Source organism: Haliaeetus leucocephalus, unplaced genomic scaffold (assembly GCF_000737465.1).
Source record: "Haliaeetus leucocephalus isolate CR32 unplaced genomic scaffold, Haliaeetus_leucocephalus-4.0 Scaffold526, whole genome shotgun sequence".
In the NCBI taxonomy this organism is placed as follows: Eukaryota; Metazoa; Chordata; class Aves; order Accipitriformes; family Accipitridae; genus Haliaeetus; species Haliaeetus leucocephalus.
In genome coordinates, this window is record NW_010972962.1 from 219900 (window position 1) to 247055 (window position 27156).

Genomic DNA, 27156 nt, shown 5'->3' on the forward strand with positions numbered 1-27156 from the left:
TCGCGCCCCCCCCCCCCCCCCTTTCTCTTTTCACTTAAAAATTATCAGGAATTATTTAAATTGTTGTGAAGTAAATTATTCTTCCTGTAAAGATAACGTTCCTTGTGGTTTGGATAGCACACTGTTTCACTAGGAATTAAATGATGGTGGTGTTGACTACTGTGGAATTCAGCATATGCTATGTCCTATGTCCTGGAGTCTTAGCACACCCACAATCACTAATGAATTTTAAATTTTCAACCCTTAGCTTTTGAAACTTAGGCCCCCCCCCCCCCCCCCCAAACCTAAAGCTATTTTAAACAATTACTAGATCCAAGTATATCTTTTTTTAAGATTTCAATAAAATGTAATGTTCACAGAAAAATCTCATAAATGTCAAAATTGCTATGGGCAGAATAGGGGGGAATATAGTATTTTCTTGATCTGCTGTAGCAATTTATAGATTTCAGGATGTGGTTTATAAGAATGCTAAATGTTCTGGAATTACAGCTGTTACTGATCAGTGATTGAGCCAGATTTGTGTTATTGCACCATGTTCTTGCTTGTACCTAGAGAGCAGTAAAGCCTCAATATAATAAAAAGCACCTGCATTTTAAATGAAATTTCAATTGAAAAACTTAACAGCCCTTCAAATTGCAGAATTTAACGCAGCCCAGTAAAGCTTAAATAACACTTTGCCTCCACAGGCTGAGGGTTTTGCATTCAAGGTGACTTGATTGTGTCGCATGGTGAAATTATTTACAATTAAGGAATTTCTCTGGAGGGCTGCAGAGTATTTGCTGTTCCACAACACCTATGCAGGCATATGGTCGGTCTTTTTCAGTATTCATGGAAGCTCCTGAACCTTTATGATAATTGAATCAGTTAGAGTGCTGAGTGGAGCAAGCATAAAACCTGTTAACCTAAAGGTCAGATCTGTGCATTGTTTATTTATCAGTAGGTGAAAGAGCTAAATCGGCAGCTTCTGTCACAGTCGAAGTAAAAAATCACCTATGATATTAACAGGGAGTAGATAAATTGCAAAAAATGGATTAGAATTATAAACAGAATGAAGTAAAATATTGAATATATAATGAGAGATGCAGTAGGGGTTTACTGAGCTGTAAAATATGCAGCTTTGTTATGCCTGTGTTGTTGGTTGCAATTAGTAGCTACTGCTCTAGAAAAATATCAACAAAAGCTAGAACTGCAGATCTATATTGATACTTAGCCATACACTTTCTCCCATGCTAACAGCATTGATAGGACACTTTTGAGACACAGGAGGAAAAAAGATGCAGAGGAGGAGGGCGGAAGGTTGGGAGGAGTGAAGGTGTGCTTACAGAATAGCTTGCCTTTGAGAAGAGAGCCATATTCATCCCTTGAATAGCTGGGCCTACTGTTTCTGAGAAATAGGCTGTTTAGTAGACTTGAATTTTTTTGTCATTTTGAGCTTCATTTCATGAGTTCTGCTTGCTAATGCTGACTTTTATAAATCACAGACTCTTAGTAATTTTCCTTTCCTTTTTTTTTTTTCTGTTACAGAACCTGGACCTTTAGATCCACCGCTTATATTGAATGTTACGACAAGGGCAGCAAGCATCACCTGGCAGCATCCTTTAAAGCCAAATGGCATTATTGCTCATTATAATATTTACCAAAATGGCCAACTGCATGCTACAGTCTTAGGAACGAGATCTAACTGCACTGTAGAAGACTTGCATCCTTACACTGTCTATGTGTTTCAGGTAGAAGGATGCACTTCTAAAGGATGCTCTCTTTCACCTGAGACCCCAGAAATACAGACTCTTCCAGATGCGCCTGAGGATATTCCTGCTCCAGAGCTGTATTCTGATACTCCAACTTCTGTGGTCATATCCTGGCAACCACCTGCTCACCCAAATGGTTTGGTGGAAAATGTTACGATAGAAAGGAGAGTGAAAGGAACAGAACAAATTTCAACTGTGGTGACCCTCCCTCTCACTCAGTCCATGAGCTACATTGACCAAAGTACTGCTCTGAGCCCATGGCAGAAATTTGAATACAGAATGCTGATGAGCACTCTTCACGGAGGCACAAACAGCAGTGCGTGGTCAGAAGTTACCACTAGACCATCAAGACCTGCTGGTGTTCAGCCACCTGATGCAGAAGTGTTGGGACCGCATTCAGTTAAGGTAGGAATAATTCTTATTGCCTCACAACTTTCACGTGTTTTCCTTGTAGCAACTGTGTATTTAAGAGAGACGTCTACTGGCTGAGCCAACAGATTTCATTGCTGCAGGGGTAGCTGAATAATTAGAGTCTGTCCTTTGGCTCAAAACCATTAGATTCCTTTCCATTTTTTCCTTTACACCAGCCTCTGGCGTTGTACTCCAGTTCTTTTTCTTCCTTATACACACCTGAATATTTTCAATATTAAACTTGAATGCTTACTTTTAACTCCCTAATCAGATCATAAAATGACCTACTACCTTCTCCAAAATTTCAAGACTTCATTAAAATGCTAAGAAGTAAAAAGATTTTTTTATGTAATTAAATCTTGTATGTAATTATCAGATTTTTTTTAAAATAGCTAATGAAGAAAATAGCATTGTGGTTTTCCTGATTTACGAAAGAAGAGTCTTACAGGACTACCTAGGAAGTTTTCAATTATTCACATCGTTCTGTTGGGAATGAACTCTAGAGGACAGGATAACTACCATTGTTTTGGCTTGCATACAAACTTCATTCAAGGGAAATTAGTGTAACCAAACAAGAGGGATTTTTGTAGCTTAGAAGCCTCTTTTGTGTAAATACACACATGCTTCCATGGATTCAGTCTTGTACTAATGCCAAAAGCATTGGTACAGTAGCTTGCTCACCAGAGCACAAAACAAAGGACATTTGCATAAGACTGAAGTTCATCTGTTAGATTTATTATTTTTGGTATACATTGTATTTTCAAAAGGTAAACAGAGTGGTGTTACCAATGCAGTCTAAATAGTTTGGGGGTATGAATTTAAGCGTTAAACCAATGCTGATTTTTTTTGCTTTTTTCACACATGATTTTAAGCTACAAAAAAAGCTATTCACCAAAAAAAATCTGAGCTTTTAAAATTATGTTTTAATGTCTAAGGAATTGCATGTTACCTCCACATTAATGGCAAATGAGTTCAGTGTGAGTACAGTGGTTACTGTAAGAATTAATAATGATCGACCACTAGTAATTGTGATGAATTGCCAGATTGCTTATTGAAGATTTGGGTGATCTACTTCCAGGACTCTGCCCTCAGTGCTTCTGTGGATATATCTTAATATCCACCACATGTTATAGTAAAGCATTTTTCATGGATTTACCAGAAGCAGCAATGCTGAGTAAACAATAGCCCTGATTCAATGGCATGCTCACACACATGTCCACATTTTATTGCATGAGCTTTTACACATTGGCTTCGACTCTGAGAACAAAGAATAAGTCACTGCAACCCTTAATGCTTCAGTTAATATGATAAGGGCTTAATAATTTTAGATCTTACCCATATTTTTTCTTTCTCCAAGTGCAGTCAACATCCAATCCTAATTTTAAAAGCCTGTGAGTTACCAAAGGTCTTGTCATTCTTTACTGGATGTCTTTTCTTGAGATCAGAGGTGTGTGCTCAGTTGTAATTTTATTGTCTTTTGCTCAGCTCCAAGATTAAGTAATCTACCAATACGGAAAGTCAGTTTGATCACTTATTTCTTCTGAAACCTGAAATCTGGCAGTGCAGTCTTCACTCTGTAATAATTTAATTTCAATGTAACAATGCTTTTAAAATTTGTTTTCCTTTCTTGCCAAAGAATTCTTCTTTCCCAGTCTATCATTAACATTCAAAGCTCTTTAAAGCCCTTTAATGTCTACATTGTATGACCTTCTGTATGAGTGGTGGTCATATTTCGTGTCACTGCTGCTCTTGTAGTCTCAGGTTTGTTTTTTCCACCTGGAGACCATATCTGTTTGGTCTGTTAAGGCTAATTTCTGTCAAAGATGCTGAAGTCTGCATGTTTTTATTTCCATGACTCAGTTTTACTGTTCATTTTTTTTTATTTTAAATATTTAGGTTAAAATGTTCAAATAATTAAAGGTGGCAGCATTTAATTGAGAAAAGTGATTTAGGTATACGCCTTTCCAAATATGCTCTCTTCTAAGTATCTGTCCTTCAGAAAAAATTCTCTCTCTCAGTGTACAGAGTATTGGTATTCTTTGCTGATACAGACATAAATTCTTCTAATTTATCTAGTATTTTATTTTACTTAGTGTTGTTTAATTTGATGGTCATCATAATTGGGGGAGAGCTGGAAATACTTGATACAGTTCCTGTGCAGAGGGTATTCCATGGGTGACACATTACTTCGCTTCTGATATCTAAGATTCTATAACTTCTTAAAAATGTTAATATTTCTCTTACTTGTCCATGACAGCAAGAGATTTTTTTTTAGCTTTTACTCTTTTTTATTATTATTTATTATATCTTAAAAAATTTGAAATAAAGTTATAGGTGCAGAAGAGCTCATTGCACTTCTTCACTGAAGAGATTATGGATAAGGCTTGCTCCCCCCAGTGGTTTTCTCGCCTTCTGCTTGTTTGCAGATGGGAGCACCAGAGGAAGTGAATGGATTTTCATCTTAATTGTTGGTCTTCTTACAGGCCTGTCAAATGGATTAGCTCGCTAGTGGTGGTGGTGTTTCCTTCTCTTCAGTTTTATGGCAAGTTCACATCAGAGTAGTAGGACTCTGAGACCACCCAGAGGGCTGTGCCCGTGGTGCTGAGGCTGTCTTGTTGGCCCTTGTGAATGTTCTGTACTAGGAAAGTACAAGAAGAACAAGGTAGCACCTGTTTTAAAACCATTTGGGTTTTTTGCCCTGCTCTTTGAAATTAGGGTGTAGATCTGAATAGCTGCTCTGCAAACCCCTTGTGTCCCTTCACCCCAGAAATATGCTAGTTGCGCAGGCAGAACGACTGTGAAGTATTGTGCAAGGATTGTCACTTAGTGGTTGAAAAGTTTTCCTGTGTGGAAATAGGATGGATCTGGTTTGGGGTTGCTTTACATTGGTGCCTTTAAACTCCGACAACAGTCCCAGAAAGGCACACTTTCCCTCCTGAGCACATCAAGCCCACCGCACCTGCAGTGCATATATGACCTATGTAGTGTTCAAATCAAATTTGTGGAATCTGCTTGTGCTGTACAATGCTCTCATCTTATTCAGTGTCTGTGATGGTAACTCTTAAGCAGAGAATGGAAAACAAGCCATCTCTTTGGGAGGGAGATTTTAATTACCTCTTGCCCTAGAGAGAGCTGTCCTCCCAGGTTAGAGCAGAAAGCATTGGAAGGGCACTGTGGTGAAGATTAGTGAGAGGCTCCTTTACCAAGCCACGGTTGCAAATCAATAGAGGCTTTCAGCTGTCAGTGCAACCAATCCCTAAACCATGAATGCAAATATTTACTTCTACTGAAAACAGAGGGAATTTACAAAAAAAGAGAAACATATTTCCATTCCTTTATTTAGTCATAGAATCAATACAAATGATTTGAGGATGTGGAGAATTCAAAGTGCTCCAGGATAGTACTCACTTGAGTATACAGCTTATTTGCATAGACCAAAGCTTTCATTCTGCAAGGAGGAAAATACCAGCACAGCAGGTCACTCTTGGCATAAACACTTCTGATGTGTATGTGCTCCTTTAACATTTAATTTTAATCAGAACTGGCTGATATCTCTCCATAACATTTAGCTTGCTTTCTTTTGTGCAACAGAAAGTGTAAAGCTGTCGATAATTTTTGAAGTACCCATTTCTGTGACACCTGCATGATATTTTTTAATATTTGCTGAATTGATAATGTTCATGGTAGTGGAGTATACTGCGCAATAAACTGCTTTTGTGGCTGATTAAATGCCAAAGTGAAGTGGAGGTATTCAGCAACTGCAAAAGCCGTTTATTTAGTGTATGCCAATGCCATGAACATTATTCCTGTTACACAAGATTTGCTATACCCTAATGTACAGAAGTATAAAAGAAATTGTTTCCTTTTCTTGTGAAGGTTGCAATTGCTGTGCTGCTTCAATCTCACACTTCACACTGATATGACATTCGGGAATGTAGCTAGGTTGAGTGGCTTGAGAAAGAGGCTGGTTTACACAGTGAATAATTATTTAAAGGAGTTCTTTGTGTAGGAAAAGCATTATGTGGCTGGGTATGCTGAACTAAATTAACTGCAGTATGCCAATTCTCCAACTTTGGCCATTTAACTTTCAATAGGAAGACTTGCCTTTCGCTACTGTGGTTCTCCCTTGAGGGCTTTGGCCTGGGAAAGACAGCTGTAGACTTGATTATTGGTTTAACCGGAGATTTGCTGACGCACGTTTGCCTGTATTGTTCTCCCTCGCTGACCAGTACCACCAGCTGGACCACTGAGAGATAAGAAGTTGCAGCTACTTCCTGTCATTCTTCGTGTAGCTTTTTTCTCAGATAGAGGTTGGCAGGAGCTGTACATAACCCTGATGTTTCTCTCAAGGAGAAAGGATTTTTTTTTTTTCTTTTTGGTGCTTAGATAGGTTATAAGAGAATGGTTTCATGCTGGTTGTATGAAATAAGTACCTCATTGACATATAGTTCTTGTGCCATCCTATTCCTTCATGATAACATCTGTTACAGACACTTCCTGCAATTTGATTACATACAAAATGAGAAAAATAAAAAATTATGATGGTTTCATTGACTTCTCTCTTAATATATGTTAGATATCTTGCCTGCTAGAAATGAAGGGCTATGGTGATTCTGTAGCACCAAACTGTTATTCTTCTTTCTAATTTCTTTTTTTGCATATTGATTTAATATCATGTCATTGATTTTCTATGGATGATTTCTTTTTCATATTTCCTCATGACTTCTCTGACTGAGGAAGGGTTGTAGGCTTTTTAATTCCATTGTCATTCGTGTTTGTAGTTACCCTCAGAGCTGACAATCACTTAATTTACAGTTCATCTGCCGTTCTTTTCTTTGTATAGAAGAAGCTGCAGCAGAGAAAACTGGTATTCCACCCTACAGATTGAACAATGTCATCAGTTTGCTGTCCACAGGATCTTCGTGAGTTGCAGTCTGCACTCTTTCTTTGCAGAAGATTATCATTTATTGCTACAGAGTGATAAACTTTTCTAGTAGCAATTTCTTAAATTTGACTACTAAATTGCATATGCAAGTGAGCAAACACAAAGAAACAAGACTCTATTTTTATAGTTGTCTTCTGTTCTTCATTAGCCCAGAAGCTGGACAGTGGACTGCTAAATGCCTGTTGTTCTGTAAGTAGGCTGGGGCTAAAATACAGAGGAGAAAGATTTCAGCTATATGGAATGGATACTTCTGACACATTTAAAGCAATATACCCTGTAGTTACAGTTTGAGTATCATTCATGAAAAGGAAGGTGTTTTCTTTATCTGTTTTCCACTTCCTATGGAATTACAGTTATAGACACATGTTCCGGAGTTGTTTTTTGTCTCACACATTAATGTCTGCTGTCCTGTGAAGTTGCTTCTGATTACAGAACATTGGGTGCAATGGTAATAACTCCATGGCCACTGAAGTCAGTGACTAACAGAGAGGTGATACTTCAGTGTTTTCTCTCTGCAGATCACCATGTGGTAGAGAATGAGGCTGTGAAGACCCTTTCTCTCTTCCAGGTTAAACCCCTCTGGTGCTATTTCATTCTCAAAATGCTGCAGACTGCAGTTGCCTAAGAACATAATTTTGGGAATATGAACAACCCCGATACTTAGGCCTTGTATGCTAAAGGAAGATGCAGTGAGCCCACATAGCAGCTTCATGCTGGGGAGAAAAAAGATTTTGGACTTTATTCACCACAGTTTTATGTAGGTATGCCTGGTGAATTGGGAAAATTGTTTAGGAGTGATCAATCCTTCTGTGAAGATTGCTTTGTAATGCTGCTAAGGTCAGTGAGACCTTGGTTTATTTGCCACATAAGTGCTGCTTGAGCGACTTAGGATACTCCAACACACACAGGAGCAACCTTAACTTGCACACTAGAGGCTTTCCACGTTTTAGGACTGTGATTTCTTGCACAGCTTGCTCATTTGGTACAGATCATACAGTGAGGTGAACTAATCAGGGTTTCATCAGCATTGTCCCTCTGCCTTTCATATAGCTTAAACGCTTTCCTGTAGTAGGTGTTTAGGATCATAAATATATGTTCTTTCTGTTTGTCCGCTACTCAAGCTAAGTGCTTCTAGAAGTTTTTGTAGTAGCAGTCTGTTACTGCAAACTTGATCGTGCCATTCTTCTGTGGTAGTGCTTGCTGAAGTTGGATGTAATTCATGTGCAAAGTGTATGAGAATAATTATCAGTGACCTCTGTCAGGATTTGCTTTTCTGGTGTGATACTGGCTCTTGATTGAATCCCACTATAATTTTTGTTAAGACAGACCAGAACTCATGAGGAAATTCATCTCCCAACTACTTTTTGGGAGGCTGAGGGGTTGGCAGAGGACTATAGTCCAGTGGCTGGAATGCAGAATTAGGGTAGCAGGTCTTTGTTTTCAGTTTTGTTTCTTTCTGATATGTGACTTAGTCTGGGATTTAGTCTTTTCATCTGTAAAACTGCAATAATAATACTTGCAGCTTGAGAGTTACAGCGTGCTTTGAGACCAACAGTGAAAAGCTCTCAGTAGTGCATTTATTACATTCTGTTTGTAGATGTTACAAGCAGTAGCTAGGAGAAATGAGAATAAAATGAAGCCAAATACACTGATTTAAAAGCGAACTGTTGAAGCCAGGCCTGAACTAGTAAAATAGTTACCCATATGCCAATGCCTCTCTTCACATAGCTCAGAATTAAATTGCAGGGTTCCAACTGCTGTCAAAAGAAAAAAAAAAAAAAAAAAAATTCCAAGGTTATAACTGTTTAATGGGGGGAAAATGGCTAATTTCTGTCTCTTTAAATTTTGTGGTGGAGAAAATAAGGTGCTTTGATCTTTAAATGACAGCTTCCAGAGTCATTACATTGAATCAGTTAATCTCTCCCAGTAGTTACCTTATTCTCTCTTCCTCGTGGGCATCCTCTTTCATGGTCTCAGTGCTGAGCTTCAAATCAATGAACAAACTGTTACTGCTTCCAACACAGCCTGTCTAGTGAGCTTTCCTGCTTTCATGCATTGCCAAGCTCCTACCTCAAACCTTGGCACATCAAAGTGGAGAAGAGGTCCAGTAGTGCCACATGTGTGTTAACCAGGCTGGCTCCATCATCTTCATTTACACTGTACAGGTCAGGCAGTCCCTTGCCTCTTGACAAGAGAGGTTTGCCAGAGACTGCATGTCCTGTCATTCCCAGGTGACATACATAATTCAAAGCAGGTCAAGTGACACAGCAGTGACTGCAAGTATCCTTGGTCATCCCTTTATCTAGTTTAAAAAAACACTAACCAAAGCGACAACTGATCTACATATCTTCGTATGAGATATCCATGCCCAGACAGGAATAAGTTGCATTCTGTGTCATGCTGCTTACTGAATATTCTTTTTGTTCAGCCTGGTTTTCGTTCCTCTTAGGAAAAAAAAAATTGAGAAATTTCCCAGTGTAAGCCCCACAAGCATCTATGTTATGTACGCTATGAGGTATTTTATCTGCTACTGCACAGCAAATGCTGTGAAGTAACACCTGGGAGTTTTTTCAGGTTTTACCAGCTAGTGCACATGTTGTATAAAACTCAGGAGCTGAGGTTCGGGAGCAGTGTCTGTTCTCCTGCCCATGTAATTAGTCTTCCTTTAAACGAAGGGGCTACAGTATACAGTGAATCTTGTGCAAGTTCTATTAGAGTAATTTTGTGGGTTCAGACATAAAAGTTAGGCATCTAAAATGTAATGTAATGAAAAAATAGCTCCTCCTCTTTTCCAGGAAATAAAAGATTTGGTACAAGGTGAACATTTTTGGACAATTTTCTCTTCTGAGAGGGTAGTACTAGGAATTTTCCACAGCATTTGACATATAGTTCTTTTAATAGAAGCCACCTTGCATTAAGCAACAAGTAAGAGGGGTTTTTTTCACTGGTAACGACAGATTTACTTTATTAATATTCCTAAAAAACACCTCAAATATATTATCTTTAGTTGCACTTCACTGAGGCAGAATTTCAGGATAGGTGCTACACCTCAAAAAAGAATAACATAATCGTGGCTGCAGAAATGGGTGTTTTGCGGTAGTGTGTAAGACCTTAAAGTCTTCTGTGCTTCTTCCAGCAAATTCAAAGATATGTCCCTGAAAATAAAAGTGAATCATGCACATTCCCCTCTTTCTGTGACATATACAATGCATCCAGTGTGTGCAGTATGGTAGCAACAAAAAGCACCGGGATTGGGAATTTCACCTGAAGTTTACTGGCCTGAACGCTTTCTACCTTGTCATGGTTTAACCCCAGCCGGAAACTAAGCACCACGTGGCTGCTCGCTCACCTCCCTCACAGTGGGATGGGGGAGAGAATCGGAAGGTAAAAGTGAGAAAACTCGTGGGCTGAGATAGACACCCTCGCTGGTGGGGTAGGGTGAGAAGCGGAAAAGGCCTTGACTCTGTGTAAGCACCGCTCAGCCATAATTAAAAAATCTCGGCATTATCAACACTGTTTTCAGCACAAACTGAAAATGTAGGCCCGTACCAGCTACTGTGAAGAAAATTAACTCTATCCCAGCCAAAACCAGCACATACTTGCACTTGAAAACATTTTCTGTTGTCTGCGCTAATCATCATCATTCTTCTTTGCTTCCTAACTTATGGCTAGATCACATGAACTACTTCAAAATGAGAGTTTTTCTCAATGTCTGTGAGAATGGTGCAGAATCGGTTCCCTCCTTCTGTGAAATTTTACATTGCTTTATCAATAGTATTTTCTTTATTTGTTTGATTGTGATTTGGGGCCAGAAGTAGCAGAAATCTGAATACAGTATTTGATAATTAGCCAGAGCTAAGCCTTTCCTATAAGGGCACCAATAATCTTGTTTGTGCTGTCTTTACTCAAGATCACCCTGTTTCTAATTCTCTGTTTAATAGTATTCCAGATTCTGTTATCAAAATCCTTCAGCTTTCTCCAGTACTTTGCTGCCAGGTTTCTTACAAGTCTGACAGCCTAAGAGGTCCTTCTGTACCTAAGATATAACATTTCCTAATCCCCAAGGGTCCTTTAAAAATAATTTTATAAATCAAGCTTCTCTGTTTCCACGGCCATGTATAATTGTGCATACACCTTTTTAAAGATACTGACTTTGGAGGTTGGAGGGAATTAAGGAAAAAGTTCAACTTAAACTAAAGTATCTTGGTATTACTATTTTAACACTTCGATATTATCTTTGTTCATTTTATTCTGCACATACCTTCATCTAGGTTTTCTCCACTTCTGTGTTCTTTGCAATGTTGGATTCAATCCTTAATTATCCCATGCCTGGGAGGAAAGGAGACAGTGGTTTTTATAGATGAGCTGGTCAATGGCAAAGAAAACGGTCCCAGGGATGAGCAAAGCAAAGCTGGTGTATTTCCTACACCAGGACTTCTAGGGGAGGAAAGACTGATAGATGTTCTTATACTACCTTTATGAAACTTTGAGATTCTTAATACAGTTACATGTCCTCGTTGTGTCAGTCTGAAGCCCCCTCTGTCATAATACCATGGCAAAAAGCCTTAAAAAACAGCTGAGAACATCCTTGCGCTTTGTGGTACAATGATATGAGTGTGATTCCTCACTGGAGCTAGTAAGAATAAATATATAGAATAATATACTTTAAAAAGAAAAACTTAAAAAAGAAACCCACCTAATCTCAATTTGGTAAAAGTAAAACCACAGTAAGCGTAGTAGTATATATAAATATATAATATGAATTCTGTATGTAATTTCCAGTTTTTTTGTAAGAAAGTTTTCACAGCATAATTTTATAGTTCTAAAAATGGAAAATTGTGCTTGTTCTTTGTCTGATACTTACCAGTGTAATTTATTACTGAAAAATAAAAGTGAATGAAAAATAAAAGTGATGAAAACCTGCATATTTCATCATGTAAAGAGTGCGGACAAATCTTGTTTCTCAAAGCAGCTAATGCACTTACATATTTCTGAAAATTGTGCAAACACAAAATAAGATTTCTTTTTACTCTGCCACTAACAGATGAGCACATCAGGGAATACAGCCTAAGAAAATAAATGACAGTTAGTGATACTTATGATAATTAGTCTACTTTTACTAACGCATCTGAACATCTCACAGAATTTTGACTGAAGTGGAGCATTCACATTTTACTGGTGAAGCTAAATAGTAGATAGCTAGCTAAATAGTAGAATTTTTCAATGGCTACAACTGTTACTGCAACCCTCACTAAAATTAAAGGAGGTTAGATTTCTAACTGATGTACCTTTAAAAATAAAATTTCAGTTAAAGGTCATACACAAAGTCTGTTTCGATGAAGAGGGAAAAGCACATCTTCCGATCCCACTTGTGTCCATTTGTAGCATGTTGTGTCTGTATTTCTGCATTCTGACTATACAAAATCTGTTATTTAAAATTTTTTTTTTTAATCCTCCTTCAGGTCTCATGGAAACCTCCTCTAATACAGAATGGTGAAATCCTTAACTATGAGATTCGCATGCCTGATCCACGAATTGTCATTACTGGGAACACTTCATCAACGTTAAGTCATTTGGTGACTAATCTTATACCCTATACAAACTACTCGGTCACTGTAATAGCTTGTTCTGGAGGTGATGGCTTTCTAGGAGGCTGCACAGAGAGTTTGCCTACAAGCGTGACTACACCTTCAACAGTTCCTCAGAGTGTTAGTCCGTTGTCTGTGATTCCAATCAGCGAGTCCTTTGTTGCCATTTCTTGGCAACCACCACTAAGGCCGAATGGTCCTCATCTGAGGTAAGCTCTTAGTTACAACTGAGATAGCAGTTTTCTTCTCCTTACCTAAATCTGACTCTGAAAATTCGGAGTGATGCAAACTTTATGAGCTGATCTCTTAATTTCTGACTTCTTGAAGTTCGTCTTTAGAGTTCAGGAGCCAATGAATGGGCTCATGGAAAGTGGGTATGTCTAGAAGCAGATAGCAGGGTGAGCTTTGAATCATTTTGAACTTAGAAAGAGTCAGGATTATTAGGAGCAAGTGTGGTGTCTCTGCTGTGGCATTTCCTTTGCAGAACACGTTCAGGAACACTCTGGGTCTTTCAGATCAGTGCTGTCTGAAAAGCCAGAAGGAGCAAGCACAGGATACTTGCAAAGTCATAACTGGTTTGGGCTGCAGCATCAGCCACTTTTTGGTGGTGAGTTCAGACAACAAGTTCCACCAACAAAATAACAAGAAAAGTATGAGATCCCTAAATACATAAGTATTTAACACATCCAATATTCTCAGTATTCTGTGTGGTTTATTCTACAGAAAGAGAAAGTTACCATTTGGAAGTGTGATGACATGAAATAATCTTCAAAACTTAACTGATTAATAAATTGCAAATGAGGGAGTGCATGAGAAAAAAATGGAAGTTAAAATTCTACAAGTTTGGGGGCAGAACCAAAAATGGGAAATGCAAGGAAATGCTGGGTGTAGCAGGCTGGATTTCACCACAGGAACGAGAGAAAGGCATCTCCTCTCAGATTTGTCTGGAATACTGGGATGGAGATCCTGACTTGAATCTATTGATTGCTGAGAGAGTGTGTGTGTATTTGACATTTAAAAAAATATGGATTTGAGTGCACAAAGATTTATAAAGATGAATGTATCTTTATATATACACAATAAAAATGTCAAACAAATCTTTCGTTCTAGTGCTTTAACGTATTGTGAAACATTGTGCATGGAATTATATCTCTGTACTCCATATGTTCTGGTTAGTAGCTCTCTTCTAGGTGCACTGATGGGTTCAATAATTATCATGTAATGCCATTTCAGTTGCGTATGTTATTACAGCACAGTAGCTTGACTCTTTCTTCAGGCTTAATTAGGGCACACTACAAGTGAATGAAATGATGATTGCTCTACAGTAAAATTTGAAGTTTTTGAAAAGCGGTCCCTGTTATTCTGGGGTTAACAACATGACCATTTTACCATAGATTATTGAAGTAATTCAGCACGACCTACATCTGCAGACTTCATTTCCTTCATGGTGTGCCATGCTGCCCTCAACAAGAACAACCACTGAAGCAGCTGCTCTGTACAGCATGATGGAGCAAGAAGTCTGCAGCAAGCAGAGTAGCAGCAGCAGCTGCCAGTGGGGGTGATTTACACATGATCACCATTCAGTGTTCAAAAAGATTTTGATGTTTTTCATGACTTGTCTATGAAATATATTGGACAGAATATGCCAGGACTGTTCCTAATAAAACTGGAATGGGTACTGTTGACACTGATGAACCACTCATGTCAGAGTTTTTCTTGGGGTATAAAGTCATCTGAATATTTTGATGGAGTTGGAGTTTAATTAGTTTTTACTATTTAATTTCTGAGGTTATACTCCCAGCTTCTGCAGTAATTTGGTTTGGCATCACTAAGGCCAGTGGCACAATGCTTGTTTGTACCTGTTGAGGATTATTCCCCAAACTCAAGGGCGGAAGTTGCTGGAAGTTACGCACGTACGTCCTAGCTGCCATGGAGCGTAGGAAGTCTCAGCTCTCTTGTAAGAGAGCTTCTCAGTTGATTTCTGGTTTTGAAGCAATGCCAAATCACTCTATGCAGTACCTATTAAATATCCTTCTCATTCAGGGTCTCAAATCTGGAATGGTATTGTCCAACATTTCCTCATCAGACTGGAGATGATCTCAACATAAAAAAGATAAGTGTCAAATTACACATGAAGCCAGCAGTCAGAAGCATCATGCAATGGGCCGGTGACCCACACCAAGGCATTCTGCAGAATGCTTAAACACAGAAGGAAACATTTTCACAAATAAGTGCTTCAAGTGAGAGTCTTTAAGATCTGCCTGAGTATCCACATAGTTTTTTGGCTGGAATTTAACAGTAGAACCCTTCCAAAATGGGGGGCAGGGAAAGGATGATGCACAGCAGCTCAGCATTTTAGAGAATCAAGTTGTGTATTCAAGTGAAAATATATGCATATGAACCTAATTTGCTGGGCATCAGTGAAAATACTGTTGTAACTATAGTTTGATTAAAACTGCAGCTCACCATTGAAAGCGATTCCAGAGTGGTTCTATAACTGGTAGGAAGAGTACAAACATCTGGTGCCTCATAAAGAAAACACCACTATCAAACTGAAACAAAAATCATATCAAAAAAGTCCTGTGAAATGTAATAAAGAAGAATAATCCAAAAGATTTTGAACAAAGATATAGAATTTTGTTTCCTTTAGAGTATAGTTTTCTATGTAATCCCTAGAATGCTTAGGAAATGCAAAATATAATATTACCCCTTTAGTTTGTGTAGACACTGAGTGATTTAATCACTGTTAAATTCCATAAAGGTTTTGTATAAAAGATGATGAAGACTGAGTGATGCAGAATCAGTGGAAGACATGTTTTCTGAATCAGGCGGTCTCATGGCTGACCTGCTGAAAGATGGGCTTTAGCTGACCTGCTGTTTGGAACAGAGACAGCAATACAGCTTCAGTTACCAATTAAAACCAGGATGAAATAGTTTGGTCTTTCAAGCTCACATCATGAATGTCTACCCAAATACAAAGGTGCCTCACTGAGGTCTACAGATGGAACAGTTAACTCATTCTACACCTGTTTGTCACCTGTAATTTACACTGTGGTTATTTGCAAACACACTTTAAACACAAATGCACACTTAACTCGCTACTACCAGGAAAATAGTAATCGCAATGCTGTATGTTTCAACACATTTGCAAGAAAGAGAAATTGTCATTTCATATTCCGAAGCAGTCTGTGTGTATCAGATGGCATCAGTCATGTCTGCATAAGATACTGTTACTGTGCTATTTGGACTTGATCTTCATACCGTTTCCACAAAGTTTAAAATCTGTAAATCATTAAATAAACTCATTCTTTCAAATGAAAGTGCTTAATTTTCCATTTTCAAAGTAGCTTTTTAAAGTAATTGAATGTTTTAAATCATGAAACATTAAAAAGAATATTTATCTCAGAAAGTTTACAGCTGTAAAAACAAAATAATGTGTGGCTTTAAAAAAAACAACTGGGTTTTTTTTGTGTGTAATAACATTAGTTGAGATAATCCTGGTGTTCTGCTTGTCTTTTGTGTTAGATATGAGCTCCTGAGACGTAAAATCCAGCAACCACTTGCATCAAATCCCCCTGAAGATTTAAATCTGTGGCACAATATTTACTCAGGAACTCAGTGGTTTTATGAAGATAAGGGTCTTAGCAGGTGAGATTACAAAAACTATAAAAACAAATGCTGGCATTTTGTATAGTGTATGTTTAATAGTTCAAAGTATTTCTTGTGTCTTTATGTAGTGAACATATTAATTATGTAATGAAATATTTTTTGTCATCGTCTTTGGTATTAATCATTCTAATATGCAGGGATTTATTATTAGTCTGTCATTCTTGACTCATACATTGTTTTGCCCTGAAAAAAACAAATGAAAATAAAGATCTTGTGAAATTTTAGCATTGATATGCTCATGCAGTCAAACCATTTAGATTTATGTGTACATGCCCGCTAGATTTGTGTGCTGGCAAAGTCATAGCACAGGCAGAATGAATGTTTGAGAAGTCCTAGCTGGGAAACATTTGAAACTTGGTTTCAGCATTGTTTTTCTTACCTGGTGCAAATTAACGATTGCTTTAATATCTCCAAAGGCAAGAACAGTATTTATTGCACTCTCAGCAGATCTAATTTAAGGGCAGCTTTGGGTTAGCTTCATTACAGTTAAATGCAGAGGCTTGAGGGTGGGGAAATGGAGGGTGGGTTCTGTTCCTCAGTATGTAACAGACCTACTGTGTGGTATAGAGCAAGACATTTGCTCTTGATCAAGTTTAGTTTCCACCTCTCAAATTCAAAGCTACCACCCTTAAGACAAGCAAACACGCACATTAAGAACCTGTAACAGAAGATTCAACATGGATTCCACATTGGTTTTTTTGTAGGTAAAGTCTCGGGAGAACATTCATGGGTCGTTTCAGGATGTGTGTGTTCCCTGTGCTTGTGTGCTGATGTGCTTTAGGAGGACGGCCTGTCAATCATTGCCCCTCAAACATCTGTACATTACTTCTACTTACTTTGATAAAAGCTGTGTGAACATCCCTCCTGAGCACGACGCGAACCAGCAGAATGTGACCTCTGCTCCTGACTGTTGTATTGACCGAACCAAGCCAAGGGCTACTGCTTCTGGCTTGCCATTGCCTACTTGCTGAAAGTCACTGCTCATTTTCATCCGTTGCAATAACTGATCATGGAGCTGTTCTTTTACCCAATCCTGCCCAAGAGTCCATTTCTTTCTTTCAGCCATGCTTGAAATTCTACATAGAGTTTCCTTTGGTTTTAGTTTAGCTCATTTCAGCAGCGCTGACGTGTGCAGCAGTTATGTTAGCAGTTCAGAGGGGGCAATAAATTCTGACAGGGCCTCAGTGACAAGTCGTTAGGCACAATGACCTTTTGGGTTGAATGAGCTATGGCCAGAAAAGTGTGCCTAACCCTCGGACGCACCCGAACGCTTCTTTTGGGGAGGGTTCTGCAACCTGCAGCTATGTTTTTGCAGTCAAGAACTCAGGATGAGTTTGTGGCTGGAGAGGTGATGCTGCAGAGAGACTCAAGCCTTATTTTTCTCAGAAAGAAAATCCATGTATCAGCATCTATTTTCACTTGTGTCATGCTTTAAGCATGTTCCAGAATTAGTGAATTTTTATTATACTGCTGACAGAAGTCTATTTTTACAATGATTTTTTTCCGATGGCTTCTTAATTTCTAGTAGGTTAAACCAAACTTCTTTTATTTTCATTGCTGGAAATGGAAATGTTGAAAATATGGATCAAAAAATGAATCTCAAATTCTGATCATTAAATTGCAAGACTAGATCCTGTTCATGTTTTATTGCACGTGTGCTACAGTATCCAAGAAAATACTACACGTTCACAAGCGACAGAAAATGCGGAGAGTGAAATAAGGCGTGTTATGTATGTTGTCACCATTCTACAATGCTTGTAGTTACCGTTGGAGCTAGTGAGCTCCCATTAGTGTGCTTTCTTCTCAGTGGGACTGTTAAAGCTTAGCTCTTCTGAAATCAGGCTGTGGATGGTTGCGTAATATGGGGTGCATTTAAAAAAACCTTAAAAGTAAATATACAGTGTGAGTGACTTTTCTTTTTGTAGCAACATCTCTAAATATTAGGCATTTACTGTATGTTCCTTTATTGCATTTTTAGACGTTTATCCCAAAGTGCTGCAGTTTTAGTGAAAATTTGAACAAGATGTTCCCATGTTTCTGTGATTGCGCAGTTTTGTGTGAGGCCTTTTATGATGAAATTAAATTTGAGATTATGAAATCCCACTTAAAATACATTAATATGCCATTTGATATAGAGAAGAAATTACGGAGTGACAGTTGCCTGGTTTACTAAATATACATGAAGTATTTAATAAAACTGTGTAAGCTGAATATACACAGTTCTGAAGAAAATTACTTCATTAAATGAGTTTGCATTCCTAGGCACTTTTTTCTGATGTTTTTGTAGTGGCTGTGTGGTGAATCACTTTTACAAATGAGACTCTGCAAGTTAAAATCAATGGGTTTCCCAAAAGAGGAAAAAAAGCCTCATTTGATTAAATTCTGATCCAAATTTTGGCAGGTTGCCACTGCTGTAATTACATATTGAATTGAGCTATAATCTCTCAACACCTCAGAAGCTATGACTATGAGGAAGTGAAATAACGTGTTTTATTTTTGTTACCATGTTAATCGTGCTGAATTATTTCCAAAAAATAGACACCTCTTATAGAGTCTTTATTGGTGCAAACCAGGCAACTGAATTTTTTGGACCGGGGAGGGGGGAAGAAACAACAAAACTTTGGCACAGACAGAAGGTTTACAGCAAATGTTTTCTACGTCTGCATTTTTTGTTCCATTTAATTATTTTTAAAATGTCTTAGGTACACAACATACGAGTATAAGCTCATAGTGCACAACGAGGTAGGATATACATCAAGTGAAGAAGTGATAGCTACTACATTAGCGGGATTACCAAAGAAAGGAAGTATCCTTATTGCACGTGCTGTTAATCATACTGCTGTAGAAGTGGAATGGTCAAAACCAAGTAAGTGTGCTTAGTATTTATTCCAGTAACTAGATGTTAACCTGCCATCACTTATGTTGGTCTGCCTTGCTCTCGTAGGAAACACAGTCCTTGTCTTGATTTATAATATACCTAAGTGTCCTTGAAAGGAGAGGAAAGAAATAGGAAAAAAAATGTGCACATTTTGCTATTTCTCAGTCATGTTCGTATTTATTAAATGCTATTTCTGCAGAATGAGAATAGTGAAAGTGAAGAAATAGTTAATGGAGACTCATGAGAAATCTATAAAGTAGTAGTACACAAAGTCCTGTTGTCTTTGTGGTGTATTTCATCTCTTTGTATAAAAATTTACATATACATTCCTTCAGGATGAGAGGATCCCCTTTCTCTTTCTTTTTGCTCTGCTCCTTAAAATTAATTTAGCCAATTTCTCTAGCTGGTTTGCTAATACAGCAGTGGGGAATTTCTTCATGACTTACATGCAAATGATTTTATAAGGACTGGGTGCTGAATTGCAACAAATGTAGTCTCTTTATTTTATAATTGCATGCCTGAAGTAAGCATGCTTATAAAAACTGACAAATGTAATAGATCTGAAGCAGCTCACTGAAGTTTCATTACCTTAGTAATCTGAACCCCTGACCTTCTAGATGTAGGTAATGCAATCTGGTTTTATTTTCATTCATACCTTAGAAATTTCCTCCATATATGTTTGTTAATGCAAAGGTTAAACACCAAGACAGGGCCATTTGTTATTTGAAAACCTTATCATATTTTATTACTACTTATGTTGCAGTAAGCATGTTAACTATTTTGTATACCCACATTTCATTTTTTTTCCATAATATTAGTTTTCAAATTATTTTGCTGTTTTCTTTGGGAATTTGGGAGTCTTTAATGTAAGTTGCCTTGCTATCTTTCTTTTTCTGGAAAACCTAGTGAAGGTTTCTGACTTCTAAGGATTTAGGACTTGTATCTGCGCCACTTAAAATAAAAATAACATATCACTCTTGCTTAAGAATTTCTATGACAAAACTGTGTATTATTAAATCTGAGAATATGCTTTTGGCTTTTACCAATGCTCTTTCCAGGTCAGCTGAGTCCTGTTTAGTGGTACAGTATGTTATCTAAAGCAGTATGTATTAGTGCTTAAAGTTTTTGTCATAATTACTCTTTTCATCTTGATGCCTACTGGAAAAGCAGTTGCATTTGATCAGATCTGAACTTAAACTGTTTGACAAAGGACAGATAAGATAACAGACTACATCTGAGTTACTAAAATGGAGAAGCAAGACTGCCTGGAATCCTTGTTTATCCAGACCAGTGAATGTCCTTCCCTTTGTAGCCAGAAAATCATACTGGTTTTTTCTTCCTTTCACGGGAGAAGCTAGTGCTGGGCAAAACACATTTTAGGAGGAAATGTGAGATATTTTTTTTCCCCTGTAAACATAATGCTTCTGAGTGTATTACAGCTTTACAGGTAGATGATGCTATCACGCTTGTTCTAAAATAAGAACATGTAGATTTTCATTTTCACTATGGCCAAAAGGCTGTCTGTGTAAATTTGAATTTAACTATAATTTAAGGCATAGGCACTTGCCCCTTATTCATGGCTAGAGGACTAACACAGGAATTCAGTACTTTTGGGGTGGGGGAGTATTATTTGAAGGGAAGGAACAAAAAGGGAAAAAATCTTTGAGGTTTCCATCTTAAACTAGTGCCATAGAGCAATCTGATTTACTCTCTTCCTTCTATCTGGGTGAAAGCCATCCTTTTGCAGTGGCAAGCTGCAAGGTCCACACACCATTGCTAGCAGTGGGTTTCACCTATTAAATTTACTTCACAGATTCCACTGTCACCATGGGGATGTCCAGAGAAAGAAAGCTTTCTCCAGTATTAGATAGGATGATGAGCTGTTAATGATTTTGACAAGTTTGGAAGAGCAGTCTGCATCACTGCTTATAAGAGTGAAATTGAAGGCACTTGATGGAATCTTTGCTTTTTTTTAAATAAGGGGGCCTGCATAAAATTTGCTTTTCTCTTCACAGTAAATGTTGTTAAGAAACTTGCTGACTGAATATTTCCCAATGGTTTTCCTTTCTTTTCTTAGCACTACAAGATTTGCAAGGAGATGTTGCATATTACACCCTCTTCTTGAATTCTACTGATGATGGAAGATCTCTGAGGATCCAGGCTGATGTAAACTCTATAGTCGTAGGTGATTTGCAGCCCAACACAGAGTATCAGATATTTTTTCAAGTGTTCAACGGAGCCCACAGCATCAACAGTGAAGTTGTGCATGTGACTACCTCAGATGGAGGTTGGTTAGCAGTGAATGCAGCTTGGCTTAAAATCTGAGAATGAAATTGATTGATTTTTGTTAGGGTTGAGATCAGTCATCCTTCCATTATAAAATTTCCGGTATAAAAGGAAAAAGGGCTAAAACGCTAAAATGCTTAAGTGCTGGTTGTCATCATGTGGTAGATCAATAAACGGTCCCACTGAGACAGCAGCAAAAGCTCTAATAGCAGATATTAACCCAGTTTGTTCTCATCTTCTCCTGCATATTCCTATCTGTGTGCACTAAGTTTGGAACTGAGTTCATATCAATAAATGGTGGAATTTAGAAACAATTAATGGGTTTTTAAAAGATTTGCTCTGTGAAGCGATGTGCTTTTGACATGACAGTCATACAAAGGGCCTTCCCTGAGTCACCCGAAACTCTAGGTGTAAGTTCAGCCTCTAAGAAAATTCTTTATGAGTCATTTCTATGCCAGTGGGCAAGTGGGGTGTGGGGGTGTGTGAGTGTGTGTGTGAGGGGAGGGCAGGGGAGAGTGGGAGGATAAAATAATAATAAAAAAATTGTACATCTGAAATGTGTTTAGAATGGTCTTTCTAATCTTTTTGCTTTATAAAGTCTCATTATAAACATTATAATATCATTACCTCAGAAGCAAGTGTTCCAGGTCATTAGCAAAGCACTTTAAGTGAGGATTCCATTTCCTTTCTCATGCCAAAGGTCAGCACCTTTTGTTTATAAAATAGAATCAGTCGTAAGGGCAATTTTTCAACTGATAAGGATGGGTTCTTATGATAAAAATAGGTCTTTGCATGGTTATTTCTGACATGCTTAGATAATTATGTAATTTAACGCTAAGGAAGGTGTTGGTTGTTTTTTTTTAAATAAGTGTTAAGACTTCATCATTACCTATAGTAATCAACATTCAAAACCATTTACATAATGCCAATATTGCATACTGCTTCATATTGCTTCAGCTATGAGGCTATGAGGCTGATAACGTCACGTTCCACCAGACACAAAGTATTTTGGTCTCAGGTTTTGCTTTAAAAGCAAAATGCTCTGTTTTTCTCCTTTTTTTGGAAGGATTAGGATTGGGGGAGACATAAAAATAATATTTATATGTTGGCAGTGCAGATGGGTTAATAATTTATCATCATATCTCACTGGCCACATACTACTGATGATTGACACTATGCTGCTGGTGTAAAGCATTTTACCATCAGCTCTCGTGGTTTCTAACTGAGAGTATAATAAGCCAATTTACAGAAGACTACAGACTGTGATAACTTCATCAGAGGAAAGCAGATAAGCAGTGAACCTTTTGCTAAACCTAAATACTAATCTGCATTTGGTTAAACAAGTGCTTTTGCAGAGACAGCTGGAGTTTATTCAGTTTCTTCCTTTATTTCTAGAGCCTGAGGGCATGTTCCCTCCAGAGGTTGTCATCATCAACAGTACAGCTGTACGTGTCATCTGGACATCGCCTTCAAACCCGAATGGTGTTGTCACGGAGTACTCTATCTATGTAAATAATAAGCAGTACAAGACTGGAATGAACGAGCCGGGGTCTGTCCTTTTAGCAGATTTGTCTCCATTCACTGTATATGATATACAGGTTAGAATATCTTTTCTGGGTTGTGCAATATACTTTAATTTCACATAAAATGTGTGTCTTTCCAAGCAGAATATTGTTTCATGGATTTCTTTACATACATGGACATATATTTGCACTGATGTTTGTGTGCGTATACATACAAGGCATAAATTTATTTTCAGCATATTTTAGATCTGTGTACACTTTTCATAATACAAATTTCCATTATATTTTTTCAAACCATCAAAACTCCATTTACTTTCACCTAAATGCTCTGTGCTACAACATTAGCAAAGCCCCAACATATATTACAAAGAGGCAAAGATTCAACTCCTACTCATTAAAAGAAAATTGCAATTGTTTTAGAAACATCAGGCATGCATAATGTATCAGCACAGAGAAATAATGATGTTGCATTTGTCATCCTTTTATCATTTTTTTTTTCTCCTTATCCTTCCGAGGAGGAAGCAGAGCCGATCTCTGAAATCATAGTAGTACTTTTTATGCTGTTAATAAGTACAATATTTTTTCTTTGCTTTTCCTTTTCTCTGTCTGTGCCTCTCTATTCTTATATCTAATGAAAGGCAAAATACTGTGTGCAGAATAAAAAAAAAAAAAAAAAAAAAAATTTTTCTATCCTTAAGTTGTATTAATATATTCAAGAAATGCAGTTTGATACTTAATTGTAACTATTCCTGTCTATTTCATTCAGGTTTGGTTTGCATTATATATGAGAAGGACTTAGTGGTACCATGTATACTTCGTTCTGAAAATTTGCATCCAGTTACTACATGCCATAAATAAACATCACAGACAGGCATACCGTAACAGATTTCTATGTTCCAGCCCCTCTGAAACAGCAAACCTCCATCCATGAATACACATATGACTTTCTGAATGCCGCTTGGAAACACATTTGTCTTTTCTCAATAACAATGCAAATTCAGTGTACTGCCTCACTTATAGACCCTCTGTATTAATTTACCATGGCCACCTTCTGTTGCTTGAGATGTTAATTATTCTTCTCTTCTGCTTTCCTAGTCTTTATACTGGACTTATATTTGCATCAATGTGATGGGTAAAACTGAAATAAGCTGGGTTTAATTTTTTTTTTCTTTTGACTCTTTTTCTTCTTGTCCTGGAAACAGTATTATCTTGGATGCATGTGCGTCTCACTGGTAATCTTACTGCATTATCTTTCATTTTTTGTGCTCTTTTATTTTGAGTAACTTCTCTGTTGACAATACAGAAACAATGTTACCATCCTTCACTAGCTATTTCACTTTGCCTCTGCCTAGTTTCATCCCAAGAATTGAAGGAATAAGTTTCTATTTCTGTGGCATTTTTCATAACAAAGTCTATGATTCCTATTTGCATTTTTCACTTTTAATTTTCCAGAATAGACATGAAAGAATAGAAAATATTAAGGAAAAACTATCCTTATTTTTATATCAGAATATACGGTAGGTATAGAAAACTTACTCAAGCCCCCAGATCAAAGTACATTTTTTCAGTGTTGTGTACCAGATTCTACATATACATACAGAAAAAAAAAATCACAGCAACTTATTATTGCATAAGTTGCACTTGCACTGCAACTTGTCACTGCATTATTGGTGATAGTTTAATAGAGAGCAACAATTAGTGCCAGAGGGCTGCATGTACATTTTTTTTTTAAATGGTTTGGGAAAAGGTGATACAGCGCAGTGTATCTCTGGTAGATATACGTATCTAAAAGCTGCAGTATTTTCATGGCTGTATGGAATCTGTTAAATAGAAAGAATCTTGGGTGAAGAGAGAAGTCTGAAAAAGTAGCAGAGCTGAATAATTTCTGCAGCTATGTGAAACTCATGTTCTTCTTCATCAGATTGAAGCCTGCACGGTGTATGCCTGTGTGAGAAGCAATGGAACCCAGATTACAACTGTGGAAGATGAGCCAAAGCAGCTGTCAGCACCCATTATTCACATAATTGGCTCAAGGTACTATGCTATAGGTGGCTTTCATATATTGGAGCAATTTGTAGCTGGAATGGGGACCAGAATGTAAGCTTGTCTTCTCTCAGTTGAATAAGGTGCATAAAAGAATTCAGTATATGCTTTGAAAAGATTTTTCATGGTTGTTATTTTTCATCTTGGAGTTTTGGGCCAAAAGAGCAACTGAAGAAATCTCACCCTTGGTTGACTGTACATACCCATTTGGGTATCACCGTGCTGCGATAATAAATAACGAATAAGTGGAAGTAGTTAAGAGAAGAAGTGTAGAGGAATGAAAATTATCACATTTCGCTGTCAGTTAAGAAGAGGAAGATTAATGCTCAGGGAGCAATGCAATGCTGATAATGGAAACTTAGAATAATTGTGGGTAAAAAAAAGTCACCTATCACAACAGTGAGAATTAGTAAGCTATCTTAAAAGGCATGCATATCTATGTCTCCTTGAACCACTGTTTGCAATCTGCCTATCCACTACATTCACAGGCATGGGCAAACTTCTTAATTGTAAAGGGAGCATCAGTTTTGCAGTCCTTAGAAGCAGCCAAATAGTAACATATACAGGGATTCTTTAGGAGTTAATATCTTCCAAAGACAGACTAAAACTATGTTCACTAACACATTTTTCAGAATTACACCAACAATAAAACAGTTAGCCTCCTGTGTTTATGTTGTTGTGCATGTGATGTTATTACACTTCTGGTGGAGTATGCTCATTAGCAGTGTTTCTTTTGTAGAAAGAAGGAAGATATCTTTTTTTTTTAAATAACAAAAATCTAACATCTGAGCCTTCAGAAATGGCCAGTAGAATGGATTTGCTTCTCCAGTCTCTTAAGGACTTTGGTTTGCTGTTTATCATTTCTACATTTCGCTTGAATTCAGCATTTGTCTCTGTGTAAGGGTGAAATTAAGCTTGCTATATTTCTGTCACACATACAGATATAGTCAAAGCTTGTTTGATGATAAGAACTCAGTTCAGGATCTCATCTTTTGCCCTTGGCTTTAACTTATGTATGCCTTTGTCTGTATTGTCTGTACTGCAAACACTTATGCATGTTTCTGCTATTATATATAGACTAAATATGTCATAACACATGAATGCAAAAGGATCAAAAATGCCTTCCTACTTTATAATCTGCTCAGCCAGAAACAGACTCTTTCTACACTGCCTTTTTCTACATGTCATATTATCATCAGCTGTTCTTATATCCCAAAAGAATACTAACTACTGATCGATTGCCCGGACATGTCTGGCCATGGCCTACACGTGCCCCGGGTAGTTCATTTATTTGCCACGGTGGATTTGCTAGAGTGGAATTTAATCAATAGCTAATTCATTAATTCTGGTCCTCGAGTATGTAGGGATTGTGCAGTATAAAAATGACTGGCTGGCTTCAGCTTTGATTGAAATATGACAAACACTACGGCTGACAGCTTCAGCAGGTGCTGGGCTGAATATGAATTTTGCTTATTTATCCTCCATAAAAGAAAAAGCTTGGGCGAAAAAACAGTTTGTGTAGACAAGAGGACATTTTAATGCATATCTGTCATCAGACAGAGAAAAAAGGCATTTCTAGAGTATAGGCTCATGGGATACCTGAGATATAACACAGACTGTGCAGTTTATTGTCTTTAATTGGAATCATGGTGTTTTTCCCTCTTCTGAATCAGTTTGGGGGGCTGTATTATTGATGAGAATGCTGTAGGATAATGTCTTTGTAGCATTCACAAATAATTGTTTTAAAATTTGCCTCAAGGTGCTGCATGACATAAATTATAATTTCACCCACCAACTTCTAAGAAGTCTTTCTGATAGCAGCTCCATCCACACTGTTCTAATGAAGGTTATACCACCAGAGCCATTATAAATACCTTACTTTTCCACCCCTTACAGTTAATAACTCAGCTTCAGGCTGAAACTTGGCACAAAAGGTCGCAGTCCTGGAATGATTATTTTATAATGCCAAACTTCAAATAGAAAACAGTATGGGACCCAATCCTGAAAGTCCTAAGTCAGGTTCTGGTTTGTTACTTTTCTTGTCTGGGTTTTGGGTGATATGGGG

The 27156-nt window shown here is 37.6% G+C and overlaps 1 protein-coding gene across 1 annotated transcript in view; it reads left to right on the forward strand.

Moving 5' to 3' along the window:
• Nucleotides 1-27156, forward strand: part of LOC104837413 (usherin-like) — a gene marked incomplete at its 5' end in the record, with an annotated part of 349356 nt that overhangs the window by 217912 nt on the left and 104288 nt on the right. Inside the window, 7 exons of the mRNA XM_010576524.1 lie at nucleotides 1525-2153; nucleotides 12567-12901; nucleotides 16218-16340; nucleotides 19064-19227; nucleotides 21317-21526; nucleotides 22921-23123; nucleotides 24970-25082. Of these exons, the coding sequence (XP_010574826.1) occupies nucleotides 1525-2153; nucleotides 12567-12901; nucleotides 16218-16340; nucleotides 19064-19227; nucleotides 21317-21526; nucleotides 22921-23123; nucleotides 24970-25082 (1777 nt within the window). The remainder of the gene's footprint in view (nucleotides 1-1524; nucleotides 2154-12566; nucleotides 12902-16217; nucleotides 16341-19063; nucleotides 19228-21316; nucleotides 21527-22920; nucleotides 23124-24969; nucleotides 25083-27156) is intronic.